The sequence below is a fragment of the Tamandua tetradactyla genome, chromosome 21 (genome assembly GCF_023851605.1).
Source record: "Tamandua tetradactyla isolate mTamTet1 chromosome 21, mTamTet1.pri, whole genome shotgun sequence".
NCBI lineage: Eukaryota > Metazoa > Chordata > Mammalia > Pilosa > Myrmecophagidae > Tamandua > Tamandua tetradactyla.
Window position 1 is genome coordinate 16633286 of NC_135347.1, and position 27588 is coordinate 16660873.

The 27588-nt window shown below is 43.4% G+C and overlaps 1 protein-coding gene across 6 annotated transcripts in view; it reads left to right on the top strand.

The window, feature by feature from the left end:
- MCC (MCC regulator of Wnt signaling pathway) overlaps positions 1–27588 on the top strand; it is a 614110-nt gene that overhangs the window by 511855 nt on the left and 74667 nt on the right. For all 6 annotated transcript variants that reach the window (XM_077138931.1, XM_077138932.1, XM_077138933.1 and 3 more), the window contains 5 exons: positions 16965–17111; positions 18103–18192; positions 19232–19380; positions 22892–23032; positions 24668–24771. In XM_077138931.1, coding sequence (XP_076995046.1) covers positions 16965–17111; positions 18103–18192; positions 19232–19380; positions 22892–23032; positions 24668–24771 — 631 coding nt within the window. The remainder of the gene's footprint in view (positions 1–16964; positions 17112–18102; positions 18193–19231; positions 19381–22891; positions 23033–24667; positions 24772–27588) is intronic.

Sequence of the window (27588 nt, forward strand, 5' to 3'; positions counted from 1 at the left end):
ATTCCTGAGAATGGATTCCATTTATCTCTCCTCAGTTTCTTTCGTCCTTGAAGTCTGGCTTCTGCTTTGACTGGTCATCACAATATAAACTCAACTAACTAGAAGATGCATTGTTTTGAACTAAATAAAAGTTGCCCTAACCTGAATATTTACCCTCTCTACTTTCCCCATTCCCCCTCAATATCTCTTTTAAAACCTTTGTGTTGGTTACATTAACCTGGTTCTCTGAAGATTTCCATTGGGAGCAAGGAAGGTGGCATTTCCACCAGCTGTAAAATGCATGTTATCTTTTACAAAACATTTACTCTTGACACCTAAATGCAATACTACATTTATGAAGGGACTCTATTTTCTGTGTTCATAGTACACATGTAATAAAAAATCACATCACCCGGTTCTGCTAATGTCTTTTAATGTATAAATTAGGTCTAAGCTCTGGATTTTTTAATAGCTGCCGTTTGACTCCACAGCCCGGGAAAAGGACAGGTACACTTGCAAAATGTTTCAATGCCCTTTTCCTTCCTTCTCACCTGTCTTCCCTGATAGAAAGTAACACCAAATTCCTGTTATGGTAGCCTTTTTCAGGGGGTGGGGAGGAGTAGGAGGGTGGTGTGAAGCTGGGAGAGGAGGCATGAAGCGGAGGATGGAGGTGGAAAAAAGACAGAATTTCCTTCCCACATTATCACCCTCTAAGGACCAATCTGCTCTGCCAGCGGCATACTCCTTTGAGCTACTTTTGAGTTTGTGATAAAGACAGATGTGATGGAGCTGCAGCATGTCTGCCCACCATCATTCTCACAGAGTGGAGGTCCCGGGGTGGGGGTGGGGGTGGTATCCAGCACTGTTGTGCTCACTCAAGCGTGCAGGGAAACATACAGGTCAGGCACTTGTCCCATAAACTTACCAACTGGGGCTGTTTACAGAAAATCCTATTATCTGACCCAAAGATCTCCCCTGGAGCCGGTAGTTCTGAATTCATTGGTTCCAATTCTAAACACTTAACCACTTCTTAACACTGAATGTAATGCACTTTTGGTACTTACCCACATTATCTCCAAGGGCATTCGTTGATTAGTGGTCATGCTTAAAGGACTTGGAAAAGGGGAATCGAAATCAAACCAATTGGAGTACAAAAGTTCTGCTTAGAGTAATTACCTTAAATGTTGACCCTGAATTTTATTATTTACTTCTTTCTACTAATTAATTTATTTGTAATATATATTTACTACTAGGCTGCCCCCACCCCAGCTGAGAAATATGATGTACAGCGTCACACTGATTTGTCCAGTCCACACCAGACCGTGTCTGGGCTGTCTCTGAGGAAGCTGTTCACTTTGTCTGAATTGTTTCCTGTTGTAGGCTAAGTTAGTACCTCTCTGATATTTTTATCTAAAACCCAGTAACAGTGGAGATATTTCTGGAAGTGAAACTTTTGTGTCCTTATGTTAGTTAAATGAAGATTCATCTCTAGTTTGCCGTCAGATGATCTGTTTTAGCGCTGTTTGGCCGTAGGTCCAGTGTAGAGCTGGTCCTCATCCTACCCTCCCCTCTGTGATGCTTTACTTAACCACAGTGTATACATATGAAAAATGCAAGGACTACAGAACAGTGCTCTTATTTATTATGAATTTTATGTATACATATTCATACATATACACACATACGTATATATGTAAAAATATTTAAAATATATCAGAACAACATAAACCAATCTCATAATAATGGTTATGTTGAGGTAGGAGGCATCTACCCAGAAGTATAATGTTTAAGTCAAATGGTACTTGAACTTTACTGTAGTGTTCTAATTTATTTTTTAAATGAATGTTTTTATATAATTGTTTAATCTTTAGCATCCAGGAGTATACACAGAAATAGAGTAGAAGCTAATATGCCAATATATTAAGAGAAGCTAAATACAGGCAGTGAAAGTGTAGGTAATTGCTCTTTTGCTTTCTTTGTAATCTTCTTTTTTCAAATTACCCAAGAAATTAAGTATGGATTAGGAGTGCAATCTGTATCTCCCAACTTTTAAGGGTTTGGTATTTACACACAAGCAGTCTTCTCATTTTTCCTTTAAGGAACTATGTTCCATTTTTTCTTAGAAGTTTCTTTATATGGTAAGGAAGAAGATGCTGCTATTAGCTAAGTTCAGATTCATAAAAGGTTTGTAAAGACAAATCCTGTCTCATCCCTTTTTAGCTTATGGTGTAGTGGAGAGGCTGAAGGGAAGTACCTGAAACTGTTGAGTTGTGCTCTAGTAGCCTTGATTCTTGAAGACAGTTGTCTAAAGATACAACTTTTACAGTGTAACTGTGATTGTGAGAACCTTGTGTCTGATGCTCCTTTTATCCAGGGTGTGGACGGATGAGTAAAAATATATAGATATAAGTAAATAAATAATGAGGGGGTACAAAGGGTGAAATAAATTGGGTAGATGGAAACACTAGTGACCAATGAGAGGGAGGGGTAAGGAGTATGGGATGTATGAGTATTTTCTTTTTATTTCTTTCTCTGGAGTGATGCCAATGTTCTAAAAAATTATCGTGGTGATGAATACACAACTATGTGATTAAAACAAAAAGGACTTAAAGAGGATGCAAGCACAGTTCAGTGGTAGAATTCTCACCTGCCATACGGGAGACACAAGTTCAGTTCCTACAAACAAGCAAAAACAAATCCTCTCTCAATCCTAGTTCTCCCACCCCTGATCAGCCACATGAGAAGGAGCTGAGAGGAGGAATGGGCTTCGGCTCCAGGGGACCCAGTGCTCCCACCTCAGTTTAGGGCTCTGCAAGTGGATCTTCTTGTATATGGCTGGTAGATTAGTCAGGATAAGGATAGAGGTTATACTGCATTATGTAACCCCCAATATCTCAGTGGCATGGCACACCAAAATAGCTTCTTTCTTGTTTGCACTGCATGTCTGTGTTAGTCAGGGTTCTCTGGAGAAACAGAACCCACAGGAGAGATCTGTAAATGTGAGATTTATAAAAGTGCTTCACACAACTGTGGGATGTGAGATTCCAAAATCCACAGGACAAAAGATAAAAAATAAATAAATAAAAATCCAGAGGACAAGCCACGAGGCCAGCAACTCAGATGAAGTTCCTCTACAAACTCTACAGGAGAGTCTGGCTGACTGAAGAAGTAGTGAAAATTCTCGCTTCTCCCAGAAGAGTCTTCAGTTGATTGATCAAATCCCACTAATTGGATTCTCTCATTTGTGGAAGACATATCCTTAGTTGGTCATAGTTATACTCAGCCACAGATGCAATTGACTGGCTGATAATTTAATAAATCAGCCTTCTGGTGTATCAGCCAGCCACGAGATAGCCTTCCAGTGATGGTTAGGCCAGTGTTTGCCTGACCAGACAACTTGGCACATCACCTGGCCAAGTTGACACCAGAGCCTGACCATCACACTCCACCCCTTGTCACCTTCGGAGCTGTACACATCACCTTAAATCATGCTTAATCTGTAAATAGAACACAATAACAGACATGTTTCGCCCACAATACTCAACTGTCCTGTGTACCACCAGAAACACACTAAATCTCTCCAGAATAGGGCGCAAGTCCTTAGCTAACATTCACTCTTTTTTTTTTTGGCATGGGCAGGCACCGGGAAGCGAACCTGGGTCTTGCATGGCAGGCAAGAACTCTGCTTGCTGAGCCACTGTGACCCACCCATAACATTCACTCTTAAACCTATTATAACTTAAATACAGCTTTGTTCCCTGTATTCACCATGCTTGTCCAGTGAAAGAAAACAGACACTTTTCCAGGGTACCACTTTTACTCACTTTCCTTCGTAAGCTTAATGGAGGCTTGATATTTAACATAGTTTTCTTTTTTAAGGATCTGTTAATAATACTGGTAGTATGAACATTGTTAGGCTAAACACACCCTGTCAGACTAAAAACAGACACCTCTGAACGTAAAGCAGGACTTACTCAAAGCCTTCATTGTAATATTGAACATATTTTGAGCATTTACTTATAATAGGCAATGCTTTATATGTATCTCATTTAACCTACATTAGAATCCTCCAAGGTAGGTGCTATCATTATATGCTTTTTGTAGATGAGAAAACTGAGACCAACAAATGTTTAATTATCTTGCCCAGGTCATTAATTTTAACTATTAGCATCAAAATTTGGAACTTGGTAGCTGCCTTGTAATACGCAGTTTTCATTTTTCTCTTGCTTGGTGTACTTACCCTGTTTGGTTCCACACTCACCCATTTCCCCTATTTCATTATCTGTTTTTACACAGACCGGAAGTCTGTGAAACATCCTCTCTTACAGTAACATTGTGGCAAATTCCTTTTGGTTCTACAGATGAAATTTTCTGGCCTTCGAAGTGAAAGCCAGATAAACTTGTTTCAGAGAGGAGAGGCTGCCTTCCACATTTATCTTGGTTTAGGCCCACAGAGCACCACTGATGAAGTATGTCAAGTGGTGAGCAAGTTACTGTGATCCAAGGCAGGGAGTTCTCAGAAGTATGATTCTTTCCTTCTACTTTGGAAACAATTTCCAGTTACTCTAAAAGGGCTTTGTGTGCATTTGCTCCATAGAAATTGTGAGGAAATGATATTAGTTGTTGACACTAGTGTTTGCTTACCCTGCCTGGCCTCCCTGCTCCAATCCCTGCTCATATAAGGAGGTCATCCAAAAGGTGAACTCTTGGATATAAAGAAAGTAGCTGACTCTGTTTGTTGGAACGCTGTTAAGAAATTAGGAAGACAGCCAAAGCGCTGCCCTTTTTCCCTGATGCAGCCATTTTCATAATCCGATCCAGATTCTTTAGTGGGCTGTAGAACAAAAGAGAAAATAATAAACCTATCAGATCTACAGAGAGATGAGAATGCTGTTGGATTTATTTTCCTTATTCTATTTTGTGGTCTGTCTCTGTTCTAGATCAGCCTATTTAAGATCGCCATTAACAATAAAATACCACTTTCCTGAAATACCTTGTAAATGAGACATATAGGAATAAATAGACTTTTTCTATAAATAAATTCTCATTTCTCACTTATCTAAAGGCTCCCAAAAAAGTCTTATGAAAGCTCCAGGAGTAGAGTGGTTCTCTGCAAAATACCCACAAAGCCTGGACCTGGAGGAGGCAGCTTTCCCAGCACTGTGTAGGGACTAACAACCTAAAGCTCATTAAGTAGAGCTTTTCCAGCCTAGTGCCTCTCACCCTTCTACAGTATAGAAATCATCTCAACCAGCTCTATTACACAGTGAAATTATGAATTACAACCTAATTGCCTGAAATTACAACTACCCCGTGAGCACTGCTGCATATTATGAGCGGAACAGACTCATTCTTTTAGGGCTAATCATCATGTTGCTAATCCTTTTCAGGACTCCACTGCCACCTTTCATTCCTCGCCTCTGAGCCGCATTCACAAATGACTTCATTAGCCAACCTTCACTCAGTTGCTTTGCTGTGTTCCTACAGTTGTCCTGATTGATGGAATCATCCCCATGGCTGACCTGCCTTATTCCTGCTGTAGCCTCACATTTTCAGTGAATTCCCCCCACCCCACCCCCCCATTTCAGAAACCTACCTTCATGGCCCACCCCACAGGATGTTTGCTTTGGCAGATCTAACACCAGATTCTTCATCGCCAGCATCTCACTCCCTGGGTACACATAATCACTTATGTTCCTATTCTTTCATGCCTTTGTTTACTTTCTTTTATTTATATTTTAATTCAGCCCTCAGGGACAGAAGGATAAGCTAATTATGTACCTCAGTAAATGGCACACTCATCATTGGTCTGTGCAAGCTCCCTCTTTTAATATATTTATTCCTCACCTATCTCATTCCCTTTCTCCCATTTTCTATGTGTCCTTTGAAGATATGCTATGTCCCGTGAGATTTCATTTTAATTTAATTTTAATTTTAACATGGAATAAGTGTTATTGTGTTTTAGACCTCTCTTACTTTTTCCCCATTAACACTAATTTTAAGTCCTGTCCATACTGTATTGTTGTGAATACATCTAATCTGATGTGTCTCACAGCTTCTTCATCTTCCGTTCTTGTGGCCACCCATCACATTTTACCTGGCCACCTGCCCAAGAGTCTGACAACCACATTGCCTTCTGCTCCCCACTCCCACAAGCAGCGTTCTACTGCATATACTCTTGCTTATGTCCAACTTCAGCCCATAGAATTTCTCTGGGGTACATGTCTAGCAGTGAGAGTGCTGAGACTCAGGGGGTGCATATACTTTTGCATTGACCTAGTACTACAAGGCAACTCTCCAGAATGATGCCACTGAACAGCAGTACAGGAGGGTTCCTTCTCTTCCTCCATCCTGCCAGTTTTTGCACTTACGAGTGTTTCTTTCATCACATTCTTTTTCAAAGCTTAATTTTCTTTTGGCTAGAATGCATATATCCTTAGGAAGTTCCTTCCTCAAAGATTTGTGGGTGTCAAATTCTTAATCTTGGTCTGAGATTGTCTTTATTTTTATCCCCAATTTCAATGATAGTCTTGCCAGGATTTCTGGCTGATAGGTTTCTCTCTCTCTCTCTCTCTTTTTTTTTTTTTAACTATATTTGATAGATTTTATGGAAACTGACTGTATCAGACAGTGTTCAAGGTGTTGGTGATACAGTAGTGAGTGAAACAGACCAGCACTCCTGCCCTCAGAGCTTAATAGTCATTCATTCCCACTCTATCGCTTTTAACGGGGATCTCTTTCTTCTTTGTATCCTTTGTTTATATTACAGTGTGTCTAAATATGTAATTTTTTATAGCTGTATAACAAACCATACCAAATTAAACTCATAAAACAATAGTCATTTACTATTAAACCACATGGTTCTTGACTTGGCTTGTTTCAGCAGCTGTCACTTAGGTCAGATGTGTTGCAGTCGGTGGTGACTGGGGCTAGAATCATCTTGAAGACTTTCTTATTCATGTATCTGGTGGTCGAGGGTGGCTGATCTCTAGGACCTTAGCAGGGACTGTTGGCCAAAACCCCCACAAGCATCCTCACCATGTCTCCATGCTTTCACACAATGTAGTAACTGAGAACTAAGGGTGAGTGTCCTAAGAGAGAGCCAGACAAAGTGGTACCACCTTTTCTAACCTAGCCTCAGAGGTCTCGCGGCAGCTCTTCCAGCGCAGTCCATTATGAGAAGCGTATCTCTCAGGCCAGACACATTCAAGTGGAGGGGAATCAGGTTCCACCTCTTGATGAAGGGAGGATTAAAAAAATTGTGGATATATTTTAAAGCTGCTATGCCGCCTTAGCATCTGTCTTCCCACCTGGAAAATTCATCTATTTTTTTTTTCAAATATTCTTTTCTTTGTTATTCTCTATGTTCTCTTTCTCTGGAACTGCTCGAGTCTCATAACTATCTTTGCATATTTTGTACCTTTTAGCTTCCCATCCTGTGTTCTAAGTTAATTTCTCTGTACTATGCTCTGTTTCACTAATTTGCTTTTCAGCTTTATCCGCTATAGAGTTTAATGTGTACATTAATTTTGTGTGATTGACTACATTTTCCACTGTATCTGTTTCCTATCCACCTGTTCTTGTTTGATATCTCCCTTTTTTGTTTCATGATTTCTTATCTTTTGCAGGTCCTATTCCTTTTAACTCTTAAAGGACCCTAACTATATTTAGTTTGATGTGGTTTACTGATTGTTTTGTTTTCATTTCCTCTAGGGTGAATTCATCTCCTGGTTTAGATTACTGCCTCTCTTTTGTATTATCTTCCTCTCTGCAATCATCCCTCCATATCTGACAGCTTTGTGGGTGTATTTACTGGGTCTCCTGAACTCCCAGTCACTGGAGACTTAAATCTCCTATCCCTAATGATGTTGGGTGATTTACAAATTAGATCTCTGAAGCATTTGGTAGTCTGGCAAATCCAGACCAGTTTTCAATGTTAATTTATGAGTTTAGGGGACCCACAAAGGCAGATAATTTTTTTGGACTCCACACAAATGCATCACAGTTCTTAAGCTTTGATTTCTCAAAGTTGAACCCTTTACATAGCCTCAGAACTTCCTTCTGGTTTCCCTCAGCCTGTTGGCAGCACTTTCAGTCAACTTTTCACAGATGGATGGAACAGGCTATATGTGGAGGCCTCACTAGGAGGCCAACTCTGTCCGCGACTTCTCGCTCAGCTTCTGGTCCCCGGCCGGCGGAGGGAACAGGAGGGAGAGAGAGACAGACGCAGACAAATCCGCGCTGGTGAGAAACACAGGTCCAAGACACGCAGCAGTTGTAAGCACAGACCTTTACTGGAGTTAAGCTTGCATTCTCTGTTACAGGTTCCGCGCGGGCGAAATTTCCCGCGGGGGAACAACCTCTATGCGGCCGTCAGGCACGGCTCCCTGTGGGTCGTCTCCACCCACCCTGTCCGGGTAACCTCTTATATACTGTGCCCAAACCCAATAGGTTAGTGCCACGTATACAGAGGTGATTGGAAGATAGGGTTGGTGGGCGCGTACGTCATACGCGGAAACAGGATGCGGGCGCCATCTTGACTCACTCGATGGGCGGGGGGAACTCTAGAGCAGGCTGCAGCGCGACCACTAGGCCTGACCCGGGAGGCGGCTCTCCACATCTCCCCCTTTTTTATTATTTTTGGTCCGTAGACCCTTTCTTAGACCCAGTGTCTCCATTGATGAGTGAGCTCCCGTGAGCTTGATTAGCCCACTACTTGTTTTGGTGCTTTGGGGAGTCTGGACTAGGCTTGCTAGGCACCAACCAGAATGCCTCCTCATACAGAGACCGGAGAGCCCGTGAACTGGAAACCACGTGACTCTCCCTGCAGTGCTTCGCCTCGCAACTGGGCTAAGCGGGGCTCAGGAGAGCGGCAACCAGAGTCGAGGGTGTCACTAGATGTCTCTGTGCAATGGCCGGAGTCTAGTCTGGCCAGGACCGTGACTCTGCCTTAGAGATCATCCTAAGACCAAAATTATGACATCTGGTGCCGCCTTTTATACCCGGGACACAGCCATGGGCCTTGCCGCTGACCTTGCTTTCGAGCGTCCCGCCCTGAGTGGCCGGGATGGGTCATACGGTGAAATGGGGGACTGGGCAGCAGGGCGGTCGTTGTCAGGAGCACCAGGGGCGAGTGACATAGCCAACATAGTGGTGACGCGTAGCTGTTGCTGCGTCTGGAACAAGCGTTCTAACAAACATTTAACAGTGACTAATCCCACTAATAGTCCCACCGCTACGAGAATCCAAGTAGTCAAATTGGGCCAAGAGAACCAAGAGGTGACTCGGTTCCACAGACTTTGTACAGTCTCGCCCAGTTTGGAAAGGTCGAAGGCAACGGGGGTTAACTTGATCTTCCCAAGCACTTTAAGGTCTGATTCCACCTGTTGGGAGAGTGGGGGTATTAAAACTGGTCCCCCTTCTAAACAATCGAAGGGTGACCGGCGTTTTCGTTGCCATCTCGTCAGTCGCCGCCGTCATCAGCAGAGTTGGAGGCCTGATCTGATGGTTCAGGTTGAAGGCTTGTTGGTTTTTTGGGCAACAGCTCCTTGGCCTCCTCGGGCGATGTCACGGTTCTCACCAGTCTTTCCGGAACCCACACTGGTTGACGTCCTGGCTCCTGGGGAAAAACACAAACAGAGCCTCTGGCCCAGCTGAGCACTGGGTCAGGGCCTTGCCATTGTCCTGACAGGACATCCTTCCAACGGACTAGACCTCTATGTGGAGGAAATGATGTGGCCCTTTTTTAACTGATCTGACACTAGAGTGTGTAATGCTGAGAGTTTTTCCTGTGATAATGGCCACTGAGGCACCCACACCGGGGTACTGGTCTTCCATTTTAGTTTTATAGGTGTGGGTGGGAATCTCCCCTCAGTGGCCCCTAGGAAAAACCCAGGCCTCGTCTGTCAGAATTGGAGACAGCTTGTATAGGCCTTGCGCGCCCGTGCAATGAGGCTCCTAAGCCTTTGCCGGGGACATATCCCATTCCTTTTAACAAGCGCTTAGAAGTTGGAGAGCAGCCACTGTAATTACCTGATTCGGCCACCAGAGGGAGCCCGTGGTGAGGGTTTTTGGCGAGATCACCAAAACCATTCACCGGAAGCCGCCGCGCCCCTGCAGCAGGCGCTGGCGGGGCGGAAGGCTGCGTGGGTGAGACAGGGGGCCTCCCCCAATCGATCAGCGGAGGCGCGTCTGCACCCTCGGTCTCATCACCATCTGACTCCGAGTCAGAGTCGTCCGAACTAACGTCTGACTCTGGCGGCTTGCAAGTTGGCGGCTCACTCTTACAGGAGCCGTCTGCAGACGAAGCCGACCGAGTTTCCTGAAGCGCGTGCCGTGCCTCTAGCAGGGCAGGGAACGGACTAAGGCCCGTAGCAGTTTCTGCCTCAAGACAAGCACGAACGGTCTCCCATATAGGGACCAGGATCGGGTCCATACAAAGGCCCGTCCGGCGCGCCCGTTCTATGTCATTACCAAGTTTTAACCAAGAGGGCAGACTGAGGCTACCGGAATGGGCGAACCAAAGGGCAAAGGTAACAACATCGTCAAGGAACCGCAGGAGGGAACTCTTCTTAACTGAGATGCCCCGCTGCTTCAAAAGGGTTTTTAAAGGGGGTAATAAAGGTGAACTTCCTGACTGCCCCATGCTTGCAGTCGGCACTGTCTTTAATCACTCGGAGAGCTCTTCCGAGTCACTGGGGCTACCTGAACGCCCACAGCCCTTAACTCTCACGTAATAAGAAGTACTCACCTTCTCGCGGTGATCAGGCGTGGGAAGTCCGCTGCGAGCTCGAGAAGCACGTCCTCACCAGCTCGGGGAAAGGCAGCAGAAGGGTTCCCCGTACGGGCCACCACTTGTCCGCGACTTCTCGCTCAGCTTCTGGTCCCCGGCCGGCGGAGGGAACAGGAGGGAGAGAGAGACAGACGCAGACAAATCCGCGCTGGTGAGAAACACAGGTCCAAGACACGCAGCAGTTGTAAGCACAGACCTTTACTGGAGTTAAGCTTGCATTCTCTGTTACAGGTTCCGCGCGGGCGAAATTTCCCGCGGGGGAACAACCTCTATGCGGCCGTCAGGCACGGCTCCCTGTGGGTCGTCTCCACCCACCCTGTCCGGGTAACCTCTTATATACTGTGCCCAAACCCAATAGGTTAGTGCCACGTATACAGAGGTGATTGGAAGATAGGGTTGGTGGGCGCGTACGTCATACGCGGAAACAGGATGCGGGCGCCATCTTGACTCACTCGATGGGCGGGGGGTACTCTAGAGCAGGCTGCAGCGCGACCACTAGGCCTGACCCGGCGGCTCTCCACACAACTCTCCATTCTCTGCCCCTCCCTGCACCATAATTCCACACCTTGCTCTGAATTCCCATTCAGAGGCTCCCTGCAAGTACCTCTCAAGTTTTCTTTCTCTCCTCATTTCTGGCACCTAGAGATTGTTCCATCTTTTTTTTTTTTTTTTTAACCTTGGCAATGAACTGCTTTTTTGTTATTCCTTTTTATGCAGCATTTCCATTTTTTTTCTTTTACGTGGGCAGGCACCAGGAATTGAACCCAGGTCTCTGGCATGGCAGGCAAGAACTATTCCTGCTGCGCCACTGTGGCCCACCCTTCCGTTCATTTTTAATGAGAAGAGTGCCTTTTTTGCTTTGGCTAAGGCTAACATATGCTGGAAATTTTCATTTGTTCTGTATATAGACAGATACTTCCCCTGTTTTCAGCCCTACTTACTCATGTCCTCTGTAGTACCTGCCAAGGCTGACTCTAAACCCTGCCATTCTTCTCATAGGTGGATTGGCCACCTACCCTTGTATATATTGTATAATTGGTCTTTTTCCATTCTGTTTCTTTTGTCAGTACACATTCCTTCTAGAAATGTGCCCAGATCTTGTTTCTGCGAATGCCCCAAGAGCATTCTCTTCACTGTTATGGTTTAGTCCATTTTTATCCTTTACTATTATTTTAACAGTATTATTTTAATGAGGTCTCCAGAGTGGAAGAAAACGATGCATTTATTTAGTCTACCATCTTGAATGAAAAAGCTCAGCTAAGTCTTCGTTTTGTTTTGTTGTTGTTGTTGTAGTACTTTTTAATTCAGAAAGGAAAGGAAGAAAATAAAAATATTCATTGAAATAACTGTTGCAGAAAAGAAGAACTGGGCTAGATGCCGGAACCTACTTCTGAAATGGGGATTAATGGTTTAAACACAACAACAACAAAAAAGAAAGAAGTTATTCTGCTCAGTACTGTTTGGCATAATTGTAGTTTGTTTTTTGTTTTTTTTTTTTCCATCTTCTAAACACTCAAAATTGCCTCTTTAGGAAGCATTGAGATGCGACTGGCAAAACTGGCTGGTGCCCTGACTCCCTAAAAGGTGGGGAAGTCCTGAGGGGCACCCCACTAAAGGCCCTCCAAAGCCACACCACCCTGCCCCCTCACTCCCCCACCCCGTTCTTCCCTCCTCCTATTTTCGGAATTGGGAAGGAATAGAATCAAGCAAAGTTCTCAGTATGTGAACCTTTAGGCGTCCCCAGTGTGGACAGTCCTCCTTTCATGTTCTCCGCTGTGGGTTTCTGCCCCCACCAGCTGCGGGAACTGTACTAATAGCCACGATGTTCTTTGGTGATGTCATCTCACCGAGAAAAAGGTGGGATTTGTGTCAGGTACTGTTGGGAGAGGCATCTTCTTGTGGTTTGGAAGCTTCACGGTGCTGTGGAAGGTTGTTTTTTCTTTTTTTTAAATCCTGGTCAGCTTCCTTTTTGACATCTGCTATTTTCTATCTCACTTCTACCAGTGGACCTTAGTTCTTTTCTCTTAGAGAAAAGAGAAGCCATCAGATGGAAATCCCTCTGTTTCTCATTCTGCCACGTCGAATGTGTTTGGACCGTCATCATTCCTCACCTGAACTGTCAGTACAGCTCTTGACTCACTTTCTTATTCCTCATTCCAGAGCATTCTATTCTCTAATCAAATGATTTCTGTAAAACCCTTCACTCCCTTTGGGAGTAATTAGAAAGAGAGTTCTGATGTTTTAACGTCATTTCCCTACTTGAAACCCTTCAGAGCTTCTCTGTTCATTTTCCTCTTTATTTGCTTGTTGAACTACTACTCAGCCTTTCAAGACTGAATTTCAGTAGTTCCTACTCGGGAAAAGCAGAAGTGAGGTTTCTTCTGCTACCCTTCCCTGCTGTCTTGTTGATGCCTCTTTTCAGAGTATGCTTCACATCGTAACAGTTGGCTTTAGTGTGAGCCCCTAAATAGGACAAAAATCTTACCTTCTTCCTAATCTCTCAGGGTTTCAGTATGTGTAAGTTTAACTTCTCTCCTGTGTATCCAGATGGGTATTGGCTGTGTGCTAACTTTAGAAGAAATGAGAAAATGCTCACTCACATCAGTTTCTGTGTTCTGTGGTTTCAGTGAGGAACCCTAATGGAGAAAGACTATGAAGGGTAATGAAAGACTTTCCTACATGTTTGAACCCCTCCCTTAGGTTAACTATGATACTTGACTGTCCCTTGACACCAAACACGTATTTTGTAGAGAGAAGCATATTTCCTTTAATAAATATCTTTGATGAAAGATGGTTGAGAATAAGAGTGAGGACTCTGATAACTATCTCTAACTCTCTCCTAAGCCTTACCTAATCTGAAGCAGCAAATAGGTTGTAGCCCTAATTTCTCTGCATTTATTCACTTAAAATAATTGAGGACCCCTATGCCCAAAATCTAGAGAGGAGAGAAGAAGACTTTTTAACTCAACCAGCCATCTCTTTTTCTTTCTATGATGGGCTCACTACAAGCCCTATGGACAGATTTTTTTCCACTGGCTAACAATCATCATTAAATAATAAAGCATAGCCCAAAATAAACAAATTCAGCATCCTTTGGTTTTCAAAGACATTCTCTGGGCCCAAAGATTTTAAAAAGAAAATGGATATTTGGTTTAGAAATTATTTTAAGTATGTGCATGAGATACGTGTGTGTGTCTGTGTATGAGCACACACACACGCCACAGAAAATGACTGGAAGTAAATATCTCAGTATAGTAAGAATGTAGGTACTTTTTTCTGTTTTTGGTTTTGGAATCATGCAAAGTTTCCATAATCAACGCGTTTTACTTTTGTGAGTAGAAGAAGAAACACATTCAAAATGTGAGTAGTTTTTGCATTATTTTTTGTTAACATTTTGTAGTAACAAATATACAGCACACAGTTTCCCATTTTAACTGTCAAGTATGCAATTCAGTAGTATTAATTTTATGCACAATATTGGGCTACCAATACTAGTATCTTATTACAAGTATTCGTAGTTTTTCTGAAGATTTTATAAATTGCCCAGGGTGATTTATTATTTTTTTAAAAAAGAAAGATACATGGACTAGTTGGAATGCTAAGAACAGACCACTGACTGCTTTGAGTACAGTTTATACACTATTTCGGTTTTGGAGTTATGTCATTAACTTTGTAAATTATTTAGGACCTCATAGACTTTCACAGTGGCTGAAATCGAAATGTATGTCTATGTGAGGGAAGGAGGGTTGTTTTCTCTAGGATTGTTCCTTTCCCGTGGTGTCAGGGACCTGGCCTACAGGAAAATGAGCCCTGTCCTTTTGCCATGTGACATAATGAGGTATCCAAGCAGAATCCCCATTCTTGGTTTGTTGGGGACTGTTCCAAGATGAGTCCCGTAATCCCTCACCAGCAGTATTATTTGGCCTTGACAGGCATGTGCTTTTCTCATCTTTAAACTATTTTGAGGTCAGCCCTGTGTCTGGCATGTTATGGAGATGACACATTTCTGTCAACTCTCAGTTGCTGTAAATTGCAGCCAAGCATTAGGCACTTTTTAGCCACTTCACTATTGAATGCAATTTGATCTACAGGGAATGTTTCTATTTTGGCTTCTGTTCTAGTTTTCTAGCTGCCAGAATGCAGTATACCAGAAATGGAATGGTTTTTAAAAAGGGGAATTTAATAAGTTGCTAGTTTACAGTTCTAAGGCCAAGACAATGTCTCAATTAAAGCAAGTCTATGGAAATGTCCAATCAAAGGCATCCAAAGAAAGATACCTTGGTTCAAGAAGGCCGATGAAGTTCAGGTTTCTCTCTCAGGTGAGAAGGCACATGGCAAACACAGTCACAGTTTCTCTCTCAGCTGGAAGGGCACATGGTGAGCACAGCACCATCTGCTAGCTTTCTCTTCTGGCTTCCTGTTTCATGAAGCTCCCAGGGAGGCGTTTTCCTTCTTCATCTCCAAAGGTCACTGGGAATCTCTGCTTCGTGGTGTTGCAGCATTCTCTGCTTTCTCCAAATCTCCTTCATTCTCCAAAATGTTTCTTCTTTTGTAGGACTCCAGAAACTTCTCAAGACCCACCCACATGGGTGGAGACATATCATCACCTAATCCAGTTTAACAACCACTCTTGATTAAATCAACTCTCCAGGGAGATGCTGTGATTACAGTTTCAAACATGCAGTATTGAATAGGGATTATTCTGCCTTTACGAAATGGGATTTAGATTAAAACATGGCTTTCCTAGGGGACATACATTCTTTCTAACCAGCACAGCTTCTAATATGTTGGTGAATTATTGAAATTTCAATTACTTTTGGTTCCCAGTTTAACAGGCTGGAAACATCGAAAATATTTAACATAGAAAGCTTTCTAGTAGCTTTTGGAGAAATGGGGCCATGTGCCTGTCCTCTGGCCCTGCTTGAAAAGGCTTTGGTGCCGGCGTTGTCTCTGGGGCTGAAGTACTATGTGGCCTTTGGACTCCCTTAGATTAATGCGGCTGAAGGTGGGGACCCCTGCCTGGCAGCCTCACTACTTCCTGGGGGCTTATTAGATATGCATATTCTCAGGCCTCACTCCAGACATACTGAGACAGAATCTCAGGGTGGGGCCCTGGACCCTGCATTTTTTCACAGGCCCACCAGGGGACTCTGGTCTTGAAGTTTTGGAAAGCTCTGCCTTAGATGTCCTGGGGCCAGTTCTTCCCACAGGGTCTGAGACCCCTTTGCAGTGACCCTTGGGTCATTGGCCCTTTTAAGGTAGAAATTGTATCATGATCAAAAAATTGTGATCAGGGTAGCCAGAGAAACCAATTTCTACACGCTCCCTTCACTTATTTTGAAGACTGCACCCTTTGGAAGTCATCAAGCCATAACCAGAGAGAAGCAGGACTTTGGCATTAAATTCTCTTGTGGGTAGAGGTATGTTTTGAAAGTCATCCAAAGGACTTGGTGTTTCTTTTTCTATAAAGAGAGGCTGTTGAGACATTCCTTCCCACTCTTCCAAGGACCATCCCATCTTGAAGCCACTTGGGAGAAAGTCTGCCCTCCCTTCAAATGCAGATATCTCTTTTAAACTGTGCATGTTGAGTAACTTGCAGTTCTTCAAATACAGCATGGCGTTGTGATGCCTGTGCCATTGTATAAGCTATTTTTTTAACTTGTTTATTCATACACCACCAAAGCCAGTATCCTATCCATCTTCTATAACCCTACTCATCTTTAAGGCTCTACTCTGGTACAGCTGTTCTTGCTAAGCTTTCTTTATACGACTTCAGATAGAGATGCATTTTTCTCCTTTTCTGCTTCCTATAGCACTCTAGATATTTATAGCACTCGTGTACACTGGTGTTGAAATTGTTTTCTCCTGGTTCCATCAGCATGGACATTTAACCTTGAATCCTGTATTTGCAGTGGTTGGCACAATGGCAGGCACACAGGGCAGAATGAATAAACATTCCTCAAAGATGGTCATCCTACCTCTGCTAACAGTGCCCAGATTGAAATAGCATGTTCACCTTGAACTTGCGAAGAATGATGTCAGTCTAGTCCATTTTTCTGTGGACTCACCCAATTTAGCTTTTCAGCGAAGTTGATTGCTTCTCGTAGATGAAAGCTCCACTGCCCACCCATCTGGCTCTTCTGCTCTTTGCCAGGGAAACCACCGACTACGTCTAAAGTCATTATTGTTTCAGGTTCGAGAGCTTCAAACTCGACTGCAGAGCGTGCAGGCCACAGGGCCCTCTAGTCCCGGCCGCCTCACTTCCGCCAACCGCCCAGTTAACCCCAGCACTGGAGAGCTGAGCACAAGCAGTAGCAGCAATGACATTCCCATAGCCAAGGTGAGCCCCCTGTGCGGGCGGGTGGGTGGGAACACCTCCTGTTATCTGGACGCACCAGCCTCCGCCAAGCACGGCTGCTGTGCTGGCCTGTGATTAGTTTAGATGGCCCCATGGAGCTTCCCCAGAGTCTTGCACATGGCTCTAACACCGGTGCTGCAGGGAGAGATAACCCACTAATAGTGTTGAGTCTCTCTTGGCTGCACCCTTGACGCCAGCTCTCATTAATCACGCTGCTGGAGAATGTCACAGCTGACAAGTCATTATGGAGCATGAGATGTTTTGTCAAGCTCTTCAGTACTTCAGAGTGGATGGAGCGTTCGTTTCTCTCAAGGACTGAGGTTCAGCCCAGCAGGAGACCCTGAGTTGTGAACCAATGATCTCCCCAGTCCGGAGATGGTCATCCCTGGCAGCAGAGAAATAGATTGTGATGGGCAGCTGTGGCAGCTGTGAGAAATAGCTCACAGCTCTGGCATAGCCCCTAAACTCATATGTGGAGCTTACCACAGGAAAAAAAACTGTTAAAATTATGCATGTCACCTTGCCTGGGAGCTCTATGAGTCTCCACGATAATGTTGGTTCTTAATACCAAGTTCTGTAAGTTAACTTAAACCTGTGGCTCTCAGCCAGGGGCAGTTTTGTCCCTCAGGGGACTGTTGGCAATTTCTGAAGACACTTTCACATATCACAGCTGGGGCGGCAGTGCTGCCAGCACCTTGTGGGTAGATTCTGGGGATGCTGCTAAACATCCTACAATGCACAGGAGAGCCCCCCATAAGAAAGAATTATCTGGTCCAAGATATCAAGAGTGCTGAGGTTGTGAAACCCAGAGTTATACCGATGGTACAGAAATTGGGTATGTGAGTCATTCCTGAGACACTGATCAATTGGTTTAGTTGCTGTGGTTAAACAGTAAGCCAATATCAACACAGCCTCAACAGTTTATCTGGAGAGTGACATACCTTCTTTCGATAATTTTTTGTTGTTTTTTAAGATTGCGGAGAGGGTGAAGCTCTCAAAGACAAGGTCCGAATCCTCATCGTCTGATCGGCCAGTCCTGGGCTCAGAAATCAGTAGCATAGGGGTGAGTATTCTTGAGAGGCAAAACAAGAAAGGTCCCAAAAGAGCTACACAGACCATCGCATATGGATGATAGAAAAAGTTCCAAAGTTCACCTCCAATAAACCAGTTCATTATTATGAAACATCATATCCGATTTCCTTCCCAAAGGATCAGTTTAAAATGTGTAGTGGTTTCCACAAGGTGAATTACCTCTTCAGCTTTAAAGGAGGCTTTTTTTTCTTCTTGAAACTATTCAGAAAGAAATGATTTAAGTCTAGTTAGTGATGATGTGGAAGAAAGCCTTGGAATATCTATTTTATATCACCCTGCTACCCCAGAGACCAAGTGAGTCATGAAGCTTGAAAAGAGTTTACCTTTTGCACATCCATCTTGAAAAGGAATGTGCTCTCCTGTGAGGATGAATGCTGCCTTTGAAGTGTAGCCCAATATTATGAAAGACTCGAACCTTCCAGCTTAGTATCAGAATTTTCATTCATAGAGCCTGTGAGTCCTTTGTGGCTGTAAGAGCTGATGGATGGTGAAAGAGAGTGGTTCCAGTTCCCTAAGGGATATTTTTTAGGATTGAGAAAGCCAGCTGTTTGATCCTCAGGTATAGAGAGATCCTAAAGAGCCCTTTTAAGGCCCTAATTTAGAATGTTGCACTGAGTAAATATTGCACACATTCACATTTTATGCAAGAGCCAAATTGTGAAAATAAAGCAGTCGGCTGCTCTCCTTGGCTTCAGTAACCAGAGACAATGGCCTGGAATGACACGTAATAGAGGAAGAAGAGAGGAGAATCCAGACTGTTTCCCGTCCATACTTTTGGAAACATGGTCCCCTCTGTCCCTGCTGCTCAATAGCACATACTTAGGGGATGGAGCTGTATTTTGATGCTGCTTTATGTACTGCTTTCAAACAGTTAGCTTTGTATACTAGAATCAGATTATACAGATTGAGAGAGAAGACAGGGCTAGCCATCTCCTTGTACCTGATTCCTGAGAACATCAGCTATAAGTTGCTTTGCGCTATCACAGAGGAACTATTGCTCCCTCGTACAGGTATCCAGCAGCGTGGCAGAACACCTGGCCCATTCTCTTCAGGACTGCTCCAACATCCAAGAGATCTTCCAGACACTATACTCACACGGATCTGCCATCTCTGAAAGCAAAATTAGAGAGTTTGAGGTGGAAACAGAACGGTTGAATAGGTGAGGACAATACCTACATATTTGAGCGGTGGGTGTGGTGAGAGGAGTGGTGAGGCTTCTTTGCCGTTGCTCTTCTGTCATCTTTACTTTTTTGTAAAGTATAACGCATGCAGAAAATGACTTTGTATTGTCAGAACTCCTTGTCCCTTTTCTTAGGTCCTTGTGTTGGTCCAATGCTATTCTCTTTCAGTGCATTCACACACTGAACACACATTTACTTAGCAGCTACTATGTGCCTGGTGCAGTGGCCAATGCTGGGACTTAGCAGTGGACTGTTTGTGTCCTCGGGACTCAGTCTGGCCATGACAGGGTTTCTTATGAATCACTCATCAAGTGAGAGCCTTCATTCTGAATGCAGATGTCATCATAGCAAAACTTAGCTAACATATACTGCAGAACTTTGGTTTCCTGTGTTTTTGGTTTATCAGGTGGGCTCACTTTGTTGATATGGTGCCGAGTGTTTTAGCATCTTTAGACCCTTTCCCTGCCCCTCTCTTCCTTTTCCAAAGATTGATGCAAGTTGGTTGTGTATTGTGACATAGCATGGTGCTGTCCGGTTGGTGATCGTGGAGTTTCTAGCCGTCTTGGTGTTCAGAGGGGTGCTTGCAGCAGTTGGGCCTGGCTCCATGGATGTGTGATCTGTACCCTCACACAGGGCCTGACGTTTAGGAGGGCTTCATGGTTGCTTTAGTACTCTGCTGTCACCATTTTAAATTCTTAAAAATCTATGAAGAAGGGGTGCCCCACATTTTCATTTTGCATCGGGCCTTACAAATTATGTAGAAAGTCCTGGGAACAGTCCCAGTAGAATGGCAAGTAGGTCAAAGCTGGCTGCCAAGCACACAAGCCTGTGCTACAGAGAACCACAGAGAGAAGCTCTGAAAATGTTGACTCACATTCCCAAGGGTGCCTTGAGGTTCTAGGAATCAGCAAAGGCAATTAATTTGGTCTAGACATTCTTGGGATTAACCAAAAGCACTGCATGTGGCCAGCTGGTCTAACTTCCTGCTCTTCTTGATGTTTGCCTAATTTTACTTATCGTCTTTCAAAATGTCTATAGCCCTGAGTCCCTGCATCCTATCCTAACTCTCCTACTTAGAATGCTGTTTTACCAAATGTCCCAGTGGAGGAAGTTTGAGTTTGCACTCCTGCCTCTTAGCAAAGACTGACTTGTATGTCATGAGGAAGGAGATTTTAAAAAGCAAAGGAAAAGGACCAGAGCCAAACCATGACAACAACACTGAGTTAGAATTGGTTCCCCAGTTGCAGAATGGACTGTTTAATCGTGGTAAACTGTGGCTTTGCCTTGACCTACAAATCTTCAGTGGGATAATATAGGAAGAATTTGAATGTCTTATGAACTAACCAGGAAGAAATGTGGATACCATCCCCCATTGCTTAATTCCATTCCTCTTGTGTATGGCGAGCCCGAATAAGTTGAATTATTGTGTTAGTCCTCCCTGATTTAAAGCTATTTAATATAGTTCTTGAGGACTTAAGAATATTGGCAATCTAGGTCATTTTAATTCTTAAAATTACATGGTTTTCTTATTAAATCCAAAATACATGAGTGACAATCTTATGATTACCTCGTGACAGTAAAGGAGCAGCAGCCCTTTAAGTATCACTACCCAAGGAGTGCTTAAAATTGAATCAGATATGCCCTTGCAATTTAATGAATTCTTTTAATGCCTTCAGGGGGCCTTAAGTTAAGTGAGAATCTCCTATCTACAGATTCCAGGGTTTAACAAGCTGTTTGTGGCTGAACTTGGGGAGAGATTCCTTTCTCTTCAATTATGTGCACCCAGGAGAGACCAAAGAAGGGGAAAATATGTGGTGCCTATAGCTCACATTATTTTGGTGTTTAACAGCTTACAAAGGCCGCTCCCAGACTGTGTACCTCATAATCCTCAATTTATGAGGGTAGGATAGGCCTATTTTGCAAATGAGAAAACAAAGACTTCAAAATTTCAATTACTTGCCTTGGGTCCAGAGCTATTAAATAGGTGAGCCAGAATTCTAACCCCTGCCTATTGTCCTCTCTATTACCACAGCTGCTGCTAAAGCCCAGTGGATTGCTAGAAATAAGCACCCGGTATGTCCTGATGTCTATTATTCAACTACTTGTCTGAAAGTTGGAAGCCTATTATCCTAAAAAATGAAATCCTTTAACTTCCTGATTGGGGGGCGGGGGAGGGTCATACACACTCTAAATTGTGCTTCCTCATTCAGTAAATCTGTGTTAAGCACCTTCTGTGTGCTAAACTATTTGGTATACAAAGGGAAATAAAAACAAGATCCCTGCTCCCAGGGGCTTATATTCTGTTAGGAGAGTACATTAGTTTCCTAAGGCTGCTGTAGCAACTTTGCCATAAACTAGGTGGCTAAAAACAACAGAATTTTTTTTCTCTCATCGTTCAGGAGGCTAGAAATCCAAAGTTAGGGTTTCAGCAGGATCTTAGTCTCTCTGAAGGCTCTAAGGGAAGGTCCGTCCTTGCCTCCTCCAAGCTTCTGAGCGATTCTTGGCATCTCTTGGCTTGTAGGCGCATGTCTCCAAGCTCTGCTTCTGTCTTCATGTGGCGTTCTCCCTGTGTGTCTCTACATTCCTTTGTCCAAGTTTTTCTCTTCTTATAAAGTCACTGGTCATTGGAGTAAGGCCCACCCAAATCCAGTATGACTCCATCTTAACTTGATGACATCTGCAAAGACTGTTTCCAAATAAGGGCACATTTACAGGTACCAGAGAGTAGGACTTGAAAATGTTTTGGGGGAACATAATTCAACCCGTAATAAGGAAATATCTAACCTCAAAGAAGCTTTGGGCACCATCTGCAGGTCCTGAGCCATTTCCCATTTAGAGGCCCTCTGGGGAAGTTTCTTGTTCACTCATTCACTTTTTCCTTCTGCTCTGTAGCAGTTGGTTAAAAGTACACAATCTGGGGCCAAACTACCTGGTTCAAAAACCAGGACAAGCTAAGTCTAACCTTTCTAAGACCTGTGTCTCCATTTCCTCATCTGCGAAGTGGGGATAATAATACTTAATTCAAGGGGTTATCAGGAGGATTATTGAGCAAAGGCTTACCAAACAGTAGTTATTATTATGACACTGCTTTCCATTTGTCCCAGTGGAGGGTGGCTTATTTACGTGTCCTCTCGTGAGGGACTCAAGGTCAGGCGGTTGCCTCTTTTACTGGGTGTATTCTCAGAACCTAGCACAGTACCTGGCATACGGCAAACAGAGCAGGCGTGTGGATGGCTGAGCGGGAAATGACCCGCTCATTTATAAAAAATAAGGGGACTTATTTTTTATTCCTACTTCATGCAGAATCGAGCAATTCTTTCATTTAGAGCTGCCTCCTTGATATTTTTGTCAGTTACGTTGGCTAAAACATCTGATAAGCCTTCATCCTAACATGCATTTCAGACCTGAATATAGGTTAGACTCTTGACATATTGCCAAATTAATTAAATCCAAGTGTGAGATCATGAAAATGATTTTCTTCCTTTGTAGCCGTATTGAGCACCTCAAATCCCAAAATGACCTCCTGACCATAACCTTGGAGGAATGCAAAAGCAATGCTGAGAGGATGAGTATGCTGGTGGGAAAATATGAATCCAATGCTACTGCGCTGAGACTGGCCTTACAGTACAGGTAGGCAAGCCATATGGAGCTGCAAAGCACACAACTACATTTCTGTAGCCGCTTTAATTTAGAAAAGCATCCATAGAAACTTCTGCATATAAGGAGAAAGCAGGCTTTAAGAAGATGTAACTGGGGGTTGTACCAGCAAATGTGAGTGATACATAGTGAAAATCAATAGTACCCCTGTAGCAGTTAAGAAAATAAAAAATAAAAAATAATGACTATGATATTCATAAATGGGTATACTTCTTTTAGCATGTTTAATGAAAATATTTTTTCATTTTGGTAATATCACTCAAAATATCAGTTTTTTTGGAAAACATTAATTTGCTGTTTTCAAGCCTTCTTTAATATTTATATGCAGTTTGCATTGTTGTAAATCTAATGCATTCTATTTCTTTAATTTGTTATAGTTTTTTCAGTTTAACCACCTGCATTTATCCATTGCACCAAGTTTATAATTTTGATTACTCATTTCTCTAAGAGACATTTAGACTTTTGCAGACTTTCGATATTAAAAAGTCCTATTAGTTGATGGTGAATAATTTAATACAGATAATACCTTCACTCTGGTGAATGCTTTCTCAGGATAAAATCCCTGGAGCAGAAATTGCAGGTCAAAAGATATGAATATTTTCACAGCTCTTCAGGCATGCCACCAGTTTGCTTCCATAAAAACAAGCCAGGTTAAATAAGTATGGTTCATTCATTGATAGGCAAATGGTGTATGAATATGCCACTTTTTTTCCCCAGCCTCGTCAGCTTTGAGATTTATCTGTTTTTAAATTATTGCTTGTTTGACAGCCATAAAACTACACTTTGTTATTTTCATAGATTTATTAGTGTCATCACTGAGGTACGATTGCCAAGGTCCCAGAGTAGTGCCTATACTTACTCTAAGGATCCTCTAAAAAGCTCACTATTGTTTTAGGAAACATTGCTACCTCTTCAGAAAACAAAATTAAACAAAAGATATAAGCCCAGAGCTAGAGAATAATCATGCTAGTTTACAGGCATCCATCTATGATAACTCTTGAAACAGGCTGTTCTGTGCCCAGGGTCCAGTTTTTTCAGAACAGTCCTTCTTCATCTTAGCACGTCACCTTGGATGAAGCAATATCCCAGCATGTCTAATATAAGAAATGGACTGCCCTCGAAAGGAGTTACTGCCAATAGTTAGAGCTAGTGGTTGGACCCTTTTCCTTAATTCTCAGTAAAAGAAGATGAAAGAAATGACCAAAAGAGATGGTTTGTCAACTAAATATTGACAAAAGCAACATTTCCGATGCTCAGAGTGGCTAATCTGTTACTTGCTTAAAGGGGAAATTTTGCTACTGCAGGCATCTCATTTGGGACCATGCAGGTGTTATGCACAGGCTTTATCTTCCCTCTTAGGTGATCATCAAGGGAACAGACTTCTCCCAACTTCATTGCATCTCTTGTATTTTTCTACATCTGGTATAAAGTTTTAAAAAAGGGCTTGGGGGGTGGCTTACATAGAGCCTGCCACCAGCTTTGTCCTTTGGTGGTTTCTGTGTTTATGTGGATAGTGAGGCTGAAAGGCGCCTCCTCCCAGGGTATGAGCAGTGGCCCTGAAGATGCTCACGCTGCCCGAGCTGAGGATTGTGTGTGCCTTTGTTTCAGCGAGCAGTGCATAGAAGCCTACGAACTCCTCCTGGCGCTGGCTGAGAGTGAGCAGAACCTCATCCTGGGGCAGTTCCGAGCAGCTGGTGTGGGTTCCTCTGCTGGTGAGTGTTACCTGAGTCCCCCCCACCCTGGTATTCATCTTGTTTCCTGCCCCTTTTGCCCTCCTCCTCCCCGTCTGAGCTGTTGGCATCAGATCCTCTCCTGACAACATGAAATTCGCTTGTCAAGTGTGTTTTTCGTTTTTCCCCATGACTGAGTGAGTAAATTGTTTATGTTGAATGCAGCAAGAACTGGAGTGGAAACAGAATTACAGACAAGTTAAAACAAACAACCCCTCTTAGGAGGCATATTCTCCTGGGGAGGGCTGACGATAGCAGCAGATGGAGCAGGAGGCTCACATGAGTGATTAAAGGGGCTGACATTGCACAGTGCCTCCCTGTGACGCTGGTTGGTGAGGATCCCTCTGCTGCCCGGGTGACCTTTGCCTTGTCTTCTAATTTATTGGCTTTGCTTTTTCTCAACATTTGTCCTTTTGGGTAGCTATGAAGTACAAGTTCCCCCTACCTTGTCTCCAGGTATTTTGTGAATCGAGGAAATAGTTTTACACCCTGCTCTTGTCCGCTTCGTGTAATGCTAGCCCTGTAAACCCCAGCCCTCGCTTCACCGCCCCGTCCCTACCCTTCCCTCGGCAGTAGTAGACCAACCTCCTGTTGGTCTGATTTGTACCTCACGGTCTGCAGTGGCCCCCCTTCTATCTCTCAGTGTTTACTAAGTAGAAGGAGCATGTATTTAATTGAAGGAGATATAAGTGTGGCATTCCTATGTAGCAACACTTGCTAAAACCTCACCAGTCATTGTGGCTCTGAGCCTGGCAGTGATGTAAAGAGGACTGCAATAGAAATCGTGCTTGAGACGTAGAAGGGATAAAGGAGGAAAGGTTGTCATCTTTCATTGTTGAGTCCTGGACACTACAACAGCTTATTTGGGAAAGTAATGGCATGTAAACAGAAAGCTGAAGTCACCAGCTCACTCCAGAGCCAAAGATGGGCAGTGTGGGCAGACCAGGTATCCCCACCTGGGGTGACCAGGCCATCGTCATGGACTGACCTTGTGCATCGACCTTCAAGGGCTGAGAGCCTCCGCGAGGGCTTGTCCTTCCGGGACACAGCCTATAAAAAAGTCACAACCAGGGCATCTCCCAAATACATCCCCCTTTCCTTCTTGCCAGTTCCTCCTCCCTTGTCTGGGATTTAGCTTTGACACTAAACACTCACTAGGAGAAAAATGTATATTTTTCCTTCTTCAGTTTGATATATACAAGAATCTGAAAGAAAAGAAGTATCCTGGCTATTAATTTCCTGCTTCACATCCAAGCTCCCCAACAAGGAAGCAGGACTTTATTTATGTGGGCGACCATTCTCCACTCTTCCCTCTGTCTTTCTGGTGTGTGTTTTTTTTTAAGTAATATTATCATCTCAGTCCAGAGGTAGAAACTCTGCCAGCATTTCCATTAGAAGCCTCATTTTTCAGGGTCTTTTAACTGAACTATAAAACTTTATTCCTCATATGAAATAGATCTTAAAATGATTTGGGTCTGCTTTCAGGGTTGTGTGTGTGTGTGTGTGTGTGTGTGTATGTGTGTGTTTAATATATGTATTAAGCAAAATGATCAATGAAAAAAAATCAATCAACCAATTTGTAGTATTGGAATATCCTAAACCATTCAGTTCTTGAAAGTACCTTTGATTGGGTTTGTACCTAATCACCACAGTTGCTTGGTAGAAGCTGAAAGGACTTAAATAAATCTGCATTTGAAATATTGAAAAATCAATAATGAAATGCTTCCTATTTACTAATACTTGGTAGCCGGTGTATGTATTTTATAAACAAGTTGGTCGGTAGTATCATGCCTACTTCAGAACAGAATTCAAAGAACAATCATTTGGTGAGTTTGTGAGAAGATAAAGGTAAGAAGATTGTCAGAAAAACGGATGAGGGAGGTACAGGGTCCTTAACCCCACCCTCGTGAGGACGTGCCCCACCCTCATTTCCTTCCCACCCACCACAGAGCTGGGGGTCAGCTTAGTTTTTAGCAGCTCTTCACTACCACTCTCTCTTCTCTCTGCTGACACTGGCAGTTGACCTGTCACTCTGGCCCAGTGTGCCGCCTTGTTGCACAGCAAAGCAAGTACCAGTGACATTTACCCACAATATCAGTTATTCTGGGTCTTTTTTTCTTTGTTTCTTGTGACTTCCCAGGCACTCATTACATTCATTCTGTATGATTTAGGCCAGTGATTTTTCAAACTGTGCCCTCGGAAGCTGAAAGAATTTCTTTGGTTCTTGGCAGTGGGCTTGGAAGGTGGGGAAGCTGAGGTTGAAGGAACCTCAGCCCCTTCAACCAATTCTGCATTTACCAGTTTTGTACATGAGACTTTGGTATAAGATTTCACTTGAAAATATTTGAAAAAGCATGGATCTAGGCTGCAGAGGTAGAGAACTAGTCACTTATTTGGCCAGCACTATTTTTTAAAACACAACAAGAACGTGAACATCTGAGGGGAGGGAGAAGTTCATTGCCTGGCTCGGTGCCAATGCCCTCTTGTCCCTAATATCTTGCCCCAGCCCAGTTATCTGGCACCTGGAGGTGTTTGAGTTTGCTACCCCACAGCAAGCTGAGAAAAAGACCAGGGATAACATCACTACAGAAAATATGAGAATTCTAACATCCTCATTTTGGCCATTGGTTTTTGTCTATCTTCCCTACACACAGCTTTAACCAAAGCTGTAGAATTGTGATGGTGTGGCACAGTTTTGCCTCCTTTTCTTCCTGCCCTCATGCACAAAGAAGCACCAACACACGGAAAAATAGCAAAGCCATAGACTTGGGACTGAGTGGGAGGAGAAGGCAGGAGCCT